This window comes from Phalacrocorax aristotelis, chromosome 1 (genome assembly GCF_949628215.1).
Source record: "Phalacrocorax aristotelis chromosome 1, bGulAri2.1, whole genome shotgun sequence".
NCBI lineage: Eukaryota > Metazoa > Chordata > Aves > Suliformes > Phalacrocoracidae > Phalacrocorax > Phalacrocorax aristotelis.
The window spans coordinates 73,513,140-73,526,563 of NC_134276.1; the positions used below are offsets into that span (position 1 = coordinate 73,513,140).

General features: G+C 42.7%; 1 protein-coding gene across 1 annotated transcript in view; it reads right to left on the reverse strand.

Annotated features, from left to right (window-relative positions):
* ATP10A (ATPase phospholipid transporting 10A (putative)) overlaps positions 1-13,424 on the reverse strand; it is a 116,951-nt gene that overhangs the window by 57,093 nt on the left and 46,434 nt on the right. Inside the window, exon 2 of the mRNA XM_075093560.1 lies at positions 12,312-12,516. Coding sequence (XP_074949661.1) covers positions 12,312-12,516 — 205 coding nt within the window. The remainder of the gene's footprint in view (positions 1-12,311; positions 12,517-13,424) is intronic.

A 13,424-nucleotide genomic window follows, 5' to 3' on the forward strand; every position in this document is an offset into this window, starting at 1 on the left:
AATTTATCTGTGCCACTAATACACAAGAAAAGGAAGAAACAGTTTGATCTATGCTATTTAGGAACTAAACAGATCCAGCCGTACATCAGAATTTAATAGTTTTGCTTTCCATACTGACAACTACTACTATAATTGGATTTTTTTCAGTACTGTTTGTTTAAATGGAACAGAGATGTTCAGTATTCAGAAACACTGGAACAGCAGAGCAAGCCAAACACATGTTAGGGGGCTGATCTTCCTCTGGCTGACCTATGTAAAAGTTTTCCCCTTTGTAGAAAATAACATGAGAGAGCAGTGCAATATCCAGCCTGCAGGAAAAGAAATGTGTTGCTTGCAAGGCCTAGGAAGACCTCAATGATTCTATGACAGCCAGCTGAAGAAACTGCTGTTAGTCAATTACAGGACAAAAGTACAAAAAAAAAGGTCAACAATGCTGAAAATACACGCATGCAACTTCTAATGACCCTTGGGATGACGGCCATGCTCAGCAACTGACTGAAAATGACAGTGGTGTGAATGAATCTGTTCATGGACTATAGTAGCGCTGGAAAGTGGTAAGGGAACAGAGTATGTCAAAGCAGAAATATGGACACAGACCTGCCTGGACAATTAAGAAAGTGGTATCTGCCTGTTCCAAAAGCCAGCCACTGAAACAAATTAATGGGTTCATAGTCTGTAAGAACCAACCTCAGCATTAGCTCAGCGCTTCAACTAAACCACAGACCGGCCCCCTCAAGGGCTTGCAAAACTCCGCGTACAACCTGCACTGCTCCTCCGGAGGCTTTTGGCTTCATGCTCACAGACTCAGTAAGATGCAATGCTCCCTACTCTCCAGTGCTTTCCCCTTTCTGAAGAGATTTCTAGCAGTCCTTCTGCTGCATTTTGTAACTGCTGGAGGAAAACTTCACTTGATTAGTGGCATAAGCACAGCATAGTCCTTTTAATTTAGTAGCACAACATCTCAGCTCAGCTTCTGAATATACCTTGGCCTATTCCTGCTCTAGTCAGGGCTGCTGGCCAGTCTGACTTCTTGTGGGATGAAGTTCTGCCAGAAAAAATGGAAATGGGAAGGACTAAGACCCTTCAACAAGAAGAGGGAAATGCCAAGCACCTCTCTTACATCATGTCTCAAATAAAAATGAGAACACCAAAATCCTGACAGGAGACAGTGGCTGGTAATGAAGAGTTTTCCTTATGAAGGGTAAAACCTAACAGTAGCAGCTGTAGCGTCAGGACACAGTTAAATACACCAAAGCCTGACTGTCCATCTCACCCTGAAGACAGGGAATCTTCATAAAAGAAGCTTTACCTTGCAAGGCATTATGTTTAAGAAAAGTTCCTAGGTTGTAACATACAGCAACCACCCAAGGAACCGAGAGACTCCAGTCCCTGCCAGCTGCAGTAGAGCACAGAGGGAAAGACACAATCCTAATGAAAAGAGACCTTTTATAGCAAGTACTACAGGGCAGCATTCATATCATCACTATCACAGGTTTGTCAGCCTTTCCCTGAGCGTCTCCAGTGGAAGAAGGGTATATAACCATGTGAAAACTCCCCAAGCTGGACAGCTGCACGGTGTCTTCACTTGGAATTGTATCTTGTATCAACATCCACCATCACACGCCTATGCTACTAATGCTCCTAAGGCAAACGCGGTGTTCAGAGGGCATCTTCTCTGCTTGGAATCTCAGCTGTTTCTGTATTTCCCTCATATCCCTGCAGACAGGGTTGAGGGGTGGCTGCAAAGACTAACAGTAAATCTGAGGGCAGCAGGGCTGTGGTTGGCATGCACGGCAGATGGGGGAAGTTGGGATGGCTGCAGAACACTGGGTAAGAACTTCGCTCTCTGGTCTGTCTATTCTCATCTATTTTACTGAACAAGTTCCTTTTCCATCAACATGCTAAAGAATACAGGAGTAAAGTGAAAAACACCTTTTCAAAAACTCTAGCGATTCAAAGGTGATCCTTTCCAGACACCAGATGGTTGCATAGATCTTATGAAAAGAAATAGCCTAATTAAGTGCGGAATTAAAACATAAATCAGAGCACAGAAGAACAGCCTAGCCTACTACTCTTGTACTGGCTTCCCTCACCAGCTAGCTTCTCCTATAGGCAGATGTCATCCACTTGGACTTCTGCAAGGCCTTTGATATATTTCTCCACAACATTCTTTACACTAAATAGGAGAGATATGGGTTTGACGGATGGACTATTAGATGGATAAGGAATCAGCTGGATGGCCGTGTCCAAAGAGTTACAGTCAATGGCTCAATATCCAGTAACAAGTGGTGTCCCTCAAGGGTCTGTACTGGGACCAATACTATTTAATATCTTCATCAAAGACAAACACAGTAGGATCAAGTGTACCCTCAGCAAGTGTGCAGACGACACCAAGCTGAGTGGCACAGTTGATACGCTTGAAGGATGGGATCCAGAGGTACCTTGAGAGGCTTGAGGAGTGGACTCACGTGAACTTAATGAAATTCAACAAGGCCAGGTGCAAGGTCCTGTGCCTGGGTCGGGCAATCCCCAATATCAGAACAGACTGGGGGATGAATGGACTGTGAGCAGCCCTACAGAGAAGGACTTCGGGATACTGGTGGATGAAAAAATGGATATGTGCCGGGAATATGTGCTTCTAGCTCATAAAGCCAGTCATATCCTGGACAGCATAACAAGAAGCATGGCCAGCAGGTTGAGCCTCTACTCCGCTCTGGTGAGACTCCACCTGGGGTACTTTGTCCAGTTCTGGGGTCCCTGGTACAAGAAAGACATGGACTGTTGGAGTGAGTCAAGAGGAGGGCCATGAAAATGATCCAAGAGCTGGAACACTTCTCCTGTGAAGAACGGTTGACAGAGTTGTGGTTCAGCCTGGAGAAGAGAAAGCTCTGGGGAGACCTTATTGCAGCCTTTCAGTATATAAAGAGGGCTTATAAGAAAGATGGAGAGCACCTTTTTACCATGGCCTGCAGTGACAGGACAAGGGGCAACAGTTTTAAACTGAAAGAAGGTTAGATTTAGATTGGATATAAGGATTAATTTTTTACTGTCCTCACAGTGGTGAGACACTGGAACAGGTTGCCCAGAGAAGCTGTGGATGTCCAGTCAGTGAAGTGTTCAAAGTCAGGCTGGAGCAACCTGATCTATCAAAAGACATCCCTGCCAACAGCAGGGTGGTTGGAATAGGTGATCTTTAAAAGTCTCTTCCAGTCCAAAGCACTGTGATTCTTACGCAAATACTCATTATTATAAGCATTCAATAAATGTGAGATGTGGAAGCGCAGCCAATGGGAACAAATGTCATGAATAAGACCATCAGAGAGAACATCATTGAATAAAACAGTTTGTGTCATTTTTCTTCCATGTCATTATCAGTTATTTGTTCTGCAGCATTAATCAAAGATTGCTGAAACAGCTTCGTGTGGAGCGGCAGAAGAAATTCCATTTGCTTTTTGTTGCTCAGTAGCTGATGTGACCCACCTCCATGTAGTTAACAGCAGGAGGAAGCTTTTTTTATCTCTTCCTGTTACACTGCAGCAGCCTGTAAGTCAGATCCTTGTAATCTAAGACATACTTGCCACAAAGCTTTACAGGTATATGAGTATACTTAGCCATCTGGGATATGTTTGAATCTGGTATTTATTTAAGGCAAGCCAAAAATATAATAAACAAACAAGCTTGGAAAGGTTAAGTAAAGGCTGGTAAATGCTCATTATAACTTGTACGTGCTTTCTAACCATGTTGTATATTAAACATCAAATTCTTTTCCTCTTAGAAGCCAAAAGGCTAAGTGTTTTCTGCTTTGATGTAAAACAGTTCATTACTGCATCTTTAAGAAAGCTGAATTGGTGTATTAGCACTGCTGTCTATAAATCTCCATGCACTACTGACGTTTTCAATTCAAAACCAAATGGAAGTATAAGCACCATAGTTCTGTGTGAACAGTATCTTCTCCAGCCACGTAGCTACCTAATCTAATCTCCAGTCACGTACCTAGCTACCTAATTATGGCTTTCTCTCTCACAAGCAGAAATACATATGTAAAGTATCTGACCATCATAGAGTCATAGCAGAGCTTGAAAGTATGAACCTGAGTGTAACCGATGAATGAAAATTTTAATGAGTTTATTGAAATAACAGTTTTGAGACATATGGCCAGCCACTTCCCACATAAATAACATTTTAATGCAAATTTCTACTGGCCTCTGTGACCTTATCAGTAGTAAAATGTGTAAAAGACTTGGAGGGTAGCAGGTGGAGAAAAGAGAAGTGGGATGAATGTTCACATCCTGGATGCTGAGATAAATACAGGAGTTCCTGTATGAATGAGTTCCTCATTCTGTTGCTCCGCCTTTTCTGGCGGAAAAGTAGACTCCTCCACCTCAGCGCTTCCAAAGGAAAGTGAGACCATACCATCATTGCTGGGGTTACACGTGGCTTAATACTGTGAACCTGCCTGCCCTGGGAAAGAAGGTCCTTCCTTCCTTTCCTAACCACTGATACTGCCAACTGAGTGGTGGCATCAGACACAAGTGTGTAGGTAGCATGTTGTGTTTCTAGCTCAAAAATCCTGGCCCCAAAATCAGGAGTTTTCAGCATTATATTACAAAATCTAATTTCTGAGAACAGATATTCCAGATATTTCCTGTTCCCATCTGACAGGCCAAAGTATGGCTAAGGAATAAACAGTTCCAGAAATAAACTTTTGTTCAGTAAAACTGAATTAGGCAAGGAGATCAGAAAAGTCATGACAAAAAAAATTTGGAACATCTCTTAACTTGCTTTAAATATAAATGTTTACTTCTCTATAACAGGAAGCGGTATAGCATTTTATTTTCTCTACAGACCTGAAATGCTCTCTTGTTTGCTAATCCTTTTTCAGAGAAATAGCAAAGAGATGCTGAACTATCGATACAGAGAATGAAATGTCCCACCTCTCTAGAGGTCAGATGCAGCACAAGCACTGGCATAATACATTTCCTTACAAGGCTTTACCACTGTTCCACCAGTGCTGGAAGGATTACCCTAGGGATGGGAGGTCCTTCACAGCCAAGACATTAAAACTTAGATTCATCAATTTAGCCCCTTGAACCTATATTTAAACACAAAACCAAACAGCAACGTCAATGGTAAAAGTCAAGTACTCAGCACTCTTCAGAACTGGACTTTTCCCCTACTTCCAATGCTTAGATTAAGATAACCAAGATTTTATTCTTACAGTTATTCAAATTCTTTGTCCCTCTAATGAAACTCTCTCTCAGCAGTCAAACTTGCAGCCTGCACACCTGCACAATAGAAACTAGAAAGGGACGATAACCTTGCTTAAAGCTGACCAAGGAGGAAGTGAACCATCATTCTTGAGTTTTTTATTTCCCCATACCTCCCAATGTGAGACTGCTGACTAAATGCCACAGTAAAATGGTAGGGTGAGTTCCTTTAGGTCTTTTAGCTCACACAAGAGTTTGCCAAAGCACCAACTTGGTCCTGCTCTGCACCAGGCTGTTCTGCCTGCAGCTGCTATATGTCTGTTTCTCTATTAGAGAGACAGTAGTTGCTTCCTCTTTAACTAGACATGTCCACAGTTTCCACACAAGTCATCTCTGAACATGGCACTACCCAAAAAAAATATACAATAGTATAGGTGTAGAACTTTTCAAGCCTCATCAAGGAAACCTACTGAACATTCAAAGCATGACCTCAAACAAAGGTCTTTGCAGGGCGTGACACGCTCGCATTTTGCACTGACAAACACAAGTCTTCTTAAAAGGCTTGTTTCACTAAATCTTCAGCTAAAGGTAAAACTAAAAAAAATAGTTTTGACTATAACATTCTAGTAGTGCATAGGGGAAAACATTGTTTTCTTCTGCAAGTTTGCTTATTTTTTTTAACTCTCTTTTCCCTCAGGGAAATCTAATTTTGGCAACGTGTGGGATGGAGCCCTAAACTGCTGTTTTAACATGTGCATATCTGGAATTTTGGAGCCACTTCTCCTAGCTTTGTGGACCTTCTCAAAATACTGCAAAAAAGATAGGCAAAGCGTTAACCCCCACAAGATGACAGAGAGATATTCACTGTTTTTGTGGCCTGATTCTACCCTGTCAAGGTACTTACAGTCTAAACAACACTGAATATGCTGATTAGTTCACGTTGACTTGATTATAATAGTGTACTATTCCCACTAACTTCAGGTGGATGACAGCCAGAGGGTATTAGTGGGACAAGGAGTGACAGGGAGAGTATAGCTATGCCTATTCATGTTCTGCTTTAGAAGACTCAATCAGACACTTTGGGATAAGAAGCTCATACCAGCAGATGCAGATGAGTTGAAAACGAGTCTGCCTGGGAGTTGTGCTGGTTTAACTTCAGCTGTTCTGTCAAACTGGGCTAGTATAACCAATGCAGATGGAGAAAATCTGAATGCAAAAGGAACATCTACACTGAGATACCATGGCTGCCCTGTGTTTTCATGCAATTAGCAGGAGTTGCCCTTCCCAAAGCACCTCATACATAGAGCAGCCTGCAGCCAACAACAGTCAGGCTTACAGTACAGCCCTTCTAGAAAAACAGCCTTCTCTTCTGGACCAGTTTCTGCCTAGGACTCACACAGAGAGAAAGAGATGGTATAAAGGGCTTCATGCTTGGAACAGGGAGCTGTGGGACGGTTCCTCTAAGTCCAGCTGTACTCAGCATGCTTCCAGCACTGTGGAAAAACAGGTAGGGCTGGAATGAAAGCTGGATCTGTCAATTCAGCCCAGCTTCCAGGCTGGGAAAGATGAGCAAACGTGCCTTCAGTAAGCATAGGCTCTGAGTATATACATATTCCAGAAGAGTTCACATACTGACTTGTGAGGAAATCAGACTGACGAGTTATTTTGGTGCTAGTCTGCATGCAAATGAACCCTCCCAAACAGGCAGACACCAAATTCAGATGTGCTTTTTAGACAAAGTAAATAAGCAGCCACAAAGTCATCTGCAAGGCTTATCTAAACCTGTTTAATCATGCTAGTACAAGCTTGTTTTGAACAAAGGTCTACTCTTAGGAGAAAATGAGAGGCAAAAAAACCCATCCCCACCAGCCCTCAGAGAGATACACGCACCTTCTCACAGGGGATGGCAGCTGCTAGATTTAGCTTAGCTTTCAGCTGAACTGAAGCTTTCCACATAAACATCCAGGACATGGCCAGCGGTTAATAAACCATAAGCTGCCCCAGAATCCACAGTGCGTCTTTGTGGATTTTGTTAAAAGGCACACTGAGTAAAAACAGTGGAGTATTTTGTTTGTTTCATACTACAAGGCAGCAAGAAAATGTAAATGTTTTTCATGAGTCTAGATTCATACTATCAAAATATCCTAAATCAAGTTTATGAAACCTGAAAGGGAGTTTTGAGCTCTTACAGCCCAAGCTGTATCTGCTTATCCACTCTGAAGAGCGGCTGACACGGCGTCTCAGATGGACGGAAAACATTCCATAAGCAACTGTGGAGGGTGTGGTGGCACGGCAGCCTGCAGAGTAGCACAGAAAACACATTGATTCCTCCTGCCTACTGGGTCTCCTATTAGATCTAGTGCACCAGAAATGGCTGCTGTGACTAGGCAGCAGTGAGGGTGGGTTAGAAATTAGAAGGAAACTGGTGAAATACCAAGAAACACTCACTTTTTTCCAAGAGTTGCTTACTGGTCACTGCTAACACTGTTAGATCACTCACAGTGGGATTTCGCACAGTGCTTTCTCCTAGCTGCTCTCACCAGTGTGTCATGCTGCACACATGGATCTGATCTGTGTTTCAGTGTGAAGACAGTCCACTGTCCTTTGGCTTTAAAGACAGAGCATGCAGAAGTACATTTCTGACTATTTTAAACATTTCTAGCACACCCTGTCACTGTAGTAGCTGGATAACAAGACCATAGTATTTAAAGTCTTGGAGGAAAAGATGTCAAGGCCTTCAAAAAAATCTCCTGTTTCCTTTTCTCTTTTTTAACCTACTCACTCATTGATTTTTTTTCTTGACTATTTTGAGTGTACAACAACAAGGTATATATTCAAACTGGTATCTTCAGAGGCGACTCTTTCTCACAGCTTGTGTATCGATAGGGTGCAGAATCAAGTACAGAAAGTACAGGTTTGTGTCAGACAGATCACATTCGTTAACAAACACGCAAAGCTAACAAGCAGTATGTTCCCAGTCTACTATAAATTACTCAGACAAATCAAAGCAGCACTAAAATAAGCAAAATTTCTGGTCACTTGCACTATAAAGGAAAACAGTTTCTTGGAATTCGCAAGCAGAGAGATCCAGTCCATGCCCACAAATGCTGATCTTGGATCTTCTGAGCATATGTTTAGAGTAAAATAATGCCTGCAAAGCACTGGAGACAAGGATAGAGAACAGCTTCTATAATTGCTTATTGCTACTTCAAGAGTCAGGCTAAAAAGAGATCACAATGGTACTTTCCTGAACAAGGGTTTGGAAGGGGGAAACTGTAAGACGTTTTACTCTCTGAGGCTATGGACCTTTCATGCTCTTAATGCTGAAGAGAGACACACAAAGATCCTTCAGAGCATGCTGGCAGGATGGCTGCCCTTCCAGAAGACAGCTGTACTGAACTAACATCGCGGGGCTTGCTGGCCTCTGGAGAGGGCATTTGGAGAGAGTGCTGCGGTTGCGAGAGGACTGCCCAGCACACACCCCACTTCAGCGACTCCAAGCTGGCAAAGAGGCTCTGTGTTGCAAGCAGCTCATCACAGACCTGTGGGACTGTAAATTGCATGGGTGGGCACAGGGCAGGGACAGAATCAGGAAAGCATAAAAGTGGCGTAAAACAACTGTTCCTACCTCCACCCCCACTCCTTTCCCATGCCCAGCGGAGTGACGGGTATAGAAATAGCTATCCTTCATCGACCTGCTTCACAGGCACGTGCCTGGAAGCTATCAGTTAGTTCATCTAAGGAACACAGAAAGGCCAAGCTTTGTAACACAGCTTCTTTAAAATGCTCTAGATACTGCTACAGAGACATTATTCAAAGGCAGCTATAGACAGCTGATATTTTAAGAAGAAGCTTCCAAAAAATCTGTGTTTCTTGTCCTATGATAAACCACATGACCAGACATGTCATTCTGTAAGGCGGGTGGGGGAAGAGTTTAGCAGTGTGGGAAAGAGAGGGTCAGGACTACATAATCTATTTGTTTGTTTTCCTGCTTGAACAACAGGACTGCAGAATGACACAGAACCAAACAGCTATAAACATAACTGAGAGTTGTTCTGCTGAGTACAACGGTAATATAAAAATGTAAAAGCATTCTTGTCCAATGCGTGAACAGGTTGGGATGCGGGTCCTGTCAAAGATTTGGGAATTAACTTCTCTGAGGTTTGGTGAAAGGATGGTCAGCATTTGGTGAAAGAAAATGTTGGTCTTCCAAAGTATTTTATGAGATCTAACAATAAGTTCTCTCCAGTTGGGGCAACTTAAGACATAACCAGACAGGAACTGAACTGCACTCCAAAAAATGGGCATCACCTTGCTATTCCATGCTACTTGGCTGTGGGCCTAGTATTTATCCCACATTTCCCAGTCAGCTGCCGCTATCCCATTGCTGATTGCCTCTCAGCAGGGCAACACCTTCAAGAACCACTAAGAGCCTATCCCTACTAGTATGGGGTGAGGATGCTAATGCCACTGCATGAATTAACAGCATGCTCAGACAGGCTTTGGCCAGGACTTTAATGACAATGGCAAGTATTCTGCTGGATAACTTATGGATGCTGTTACAGAGAGGCTCTGTGATGCTGCAGCTGCTGAGGATTCGGTACTTGCAGGTGTGCACTTTGCCTACAACTTAGTTGCAGGAACCAAGGCTTGGACATTTCCTGCTTTTTCAGCTATTTTAAGAGAGGGAGGTAGTCACATGTGGTCTTCTCACAAGCTTTCAATACTTGACTTTTTGGGGCCCAGCCCTGTTTTCATTGGAATGAATAAGCTTTCTGTCATTGACCCCAGTTTAACCCCAACAATTTACTATGGACCTCACTGCTATTGTAGCTAGGCATCTTGTGATCTAAAATTTATTTTAAAAAATTATCTATCCACGTATTTTGGAGCACGCTTCTGAGATAGAAAAGTTCCATAATTGTCTTATAACACAATGAACTACAACACGGAAGGAGGATAGTCTGGAAATGCAAAGTGTGTTAGGTGTCTACAAAGCTGACTCTAAGTATCAATATGGTAACTGATTTCCTATGGGAAATCAGCAAGCTATGCCACGTATACCCTGATGTGCTGAGATGCATGGCACATAAACCTAGCTTTGCTTCCCTAGGTAGACACTGTTTCCTCAGCTTTATTCCCTAACAGGGCCCACTTCAGTCTCTGATAACCTGTTTGAGGAGGAAACGGCACTGCTGCTCACTTCCACTAACAGTCTAAAGGTTACAGGTTTTGCCAAACTATACAAAACCCAGGCTTGAAGTCTTTAGCTGCCTGGTTTCAATCAGTAATTTAAACCTTAGCAAGTATGCCAAACACGAGATTGCAGGGGTACTCCCTCTGGTTTTCCTGCTGTATTAATGCATGCATGTGTTCGCTGGTTAAAGACAGAAGAGTGATCCACAGCTGATTGCTCAGGCACACACACATCTAGGCGTCACAGCTCCCAGGAGCAGGACAGTCTGTAGGGTCAGCAGGTCACCTCTCAGGCCTGCCAGCTTCCAGGAAACACATTCCTAGTGCTGAACCATGACTCTGCCACCAGGAAGCCGGGGATCCTGATGTAGTATAAGGGCCTCCTGCGAGCAGCAAGGCTCTTGAAAGCCAGTCTTGTGATGATCTGTACTTGGACACATCAATTCCTTTCACTGTGTTTACCAACACCTCCTGCTGTGTGTCAGATGGTGTTGGATCAGAGAAATCCAACCATCTGCTGTAGATGAGTGGAAGAACTGGTGCCTTCCCAGGTCTTTCTTTGAGATAGAGCTAGGACATGCCCTTAACTTATAACTGCACGCCCAAATACAAAAGCATCCCTGTATTCACTAACCTATATGCAATCTCTAGTTTTTGTCCTACATAACATGCCTGAGGTCACGTAGGAAGTCTATGCTGGCAGAGGATTGGGACACATCATCTGAGTACCTCCCTGGAGCTCTACCCAGTGGGAGAAATTTCCTCTCAGTGGGAACAGGATGGGACGTTTGAGATGCAATTCAATTAGCTGCTTTGAAACAATCAGAGTTTTTGAAATATTTGGCCTGTAGCTGATTAAACTTTTTGCCGTGGCAGTAGCTGCCGTGTCATGTCTAAATTCTATGTGGAAATCACTGATGATTAAACAAGTCTTTATCTCACATTTTTACAAGCTATTCAGAGAAAGGCTCTATCTACCATAAAGAATTATTTGGAAGGCACGTTGATTTTTATCCTGCTGGCTGGATTGCAACTTCATTAATGCTGAGCTACCTCAGTACTATAAGCTGCTGTAGTTACCTTTGATGACAATGGTAATGGCAGCAGCTCCCATTGTTTGCAAAATCTTTCAAATGAGAAGAGCTACTATGAAAAAAGATGTAGCTGAGTTCTAGAAAATAATTTTTTTTTCTTTCTGACAGAATACAGGAAACTGTGGTTAGCTGGCAAGAGGGACGGGAGAAGAGGGCATACAAATAAACATTATTTCAACAAGATTATTAAAGCAAGTAAAACTTCAGGTAATTTCCTCTAATTCTGCTGACAGTAAGTGATATGGATTTTGTTTTGCATTTCATTTTGTTTCAAAATAGTGCTGTTGGGGAGAGATAAGCACAGTGAGAGAGCAGTAAAACACTTTTTCAGCACAGACACCTCCAGAATGCATGTATGCTATCCCTTTAAATCTTACAAGCTTTTAATGCTCCAAGTGCTGGAGGGATATTCTGCAATGGGGAGTTTCAGGCAAAACTCCTAATTGAAACTGATCTGGTTTGTAGGCAGGAAAAGTAGTTGTTTATATTTAAATATCTTCTTACTGGGCAGTTAAATTGTGTTTTCAAAAGTCAAGCTACAATAGAATCCATTAAAATCTCCCAACATTTTCCAACCACACACAATTGCCCCAAATAATTCCTATTCAAATTCAGGGAAAAATTATGGTAAAACTTCTGATACTATGATGAGGACAGCTGTTGGCAAGTGCTAGTATTTTAATGACAACCATAACAGTAATTCATTAGGACTACTAGAACAAGCAGATTTAGCTGGTGTGGAGTGGATTGGTGAATCGTTTACTTACCTGAAACAAATTCTTATCTTAAATGAGAGTTAGGAATGGTGACTTACCAGCTCCAAGAACCTCCTCACCACCTGTCTTTGTTTTAAGTTAGTTTCGCCATCCAGATTAGCTGTTTCTATATGGCACAGCCCATCGGGATCACTTGAGGAGAGCAGCAGTATGTCAGCAGGTATAATTTCATTACAGCGAAGCTGCACGAAGTCTCCAACTTCCACTTCTTTCCAGTATCTGCTTATATATTTCTTCTCATTTCTGGAAAAAGAAAAGACATTTACATATATAAAAAAACTACACAGCCTGGGGTGCCTCCGATAAGATCTGGTTTTATTTCTAACAGGATCACAGTGCCTTTGGAAGGTCCTCAGGTACCCTCAAGTTACACCAGGAAAAAGCAATGCAGACTGCCAGGCAGCCACCTCCCACTAACTCAGAACCAGGTCTAAGCTCCCAAGACACAATTTTAAGGCCCAGAGGACATATGGATACTAGACCTGGCTAAGCGGGGTAAGCAGGAGATTCGCATACTCTCCTTTCCCTCCCTCCATGCTCTGAGCCATCCGTCTGACCGCACGAAGGGGAGCAGGCCGCTGAATGTATCAGGTGAAAAGGACTCGCACACTCTCATGGCAACAGAGAAACTGAGAGCGGGCTTGGGCACAGGACACCTGCTTGGCACAGTTCCTGAACATGCTCCATCACACACACACCCCCCGCCCCGATGCACTCGCAGCTTCCCCTTGTTCCCTCTTTCCAACAGGGACAAACTTTGTATGGGGATGCACGTGATATTGGGACATAGGAGCCAAAAATTTGTAACAGAAAGGAATTTCCACAACATATCACTAAACCTAGAATCACAAGGACATGTCATGTGGTAAAACGCAGTCCCAACTGGTCTACTGGGAAAGGGCACTGCCATTTCTTTTAAATACTTCTGCAGTATCTCCATTCTAGCCATAGCACCATCTGTTACATAGCTAATTTCTGTTTAGTTACTCTGTACTTTTTATTCTGGAGTATAGTTTCTTTGTCAATTTGAAGACTGACCCACCTGAAACACTGATGTGTTGTTCATTTAGATACAGACACTAAATCTCTCTAGTTTTAAAGGTCATGCTAGTTTACTTTTTTTTTTTGGTTGTTTTTTTTTTTTAACTTTT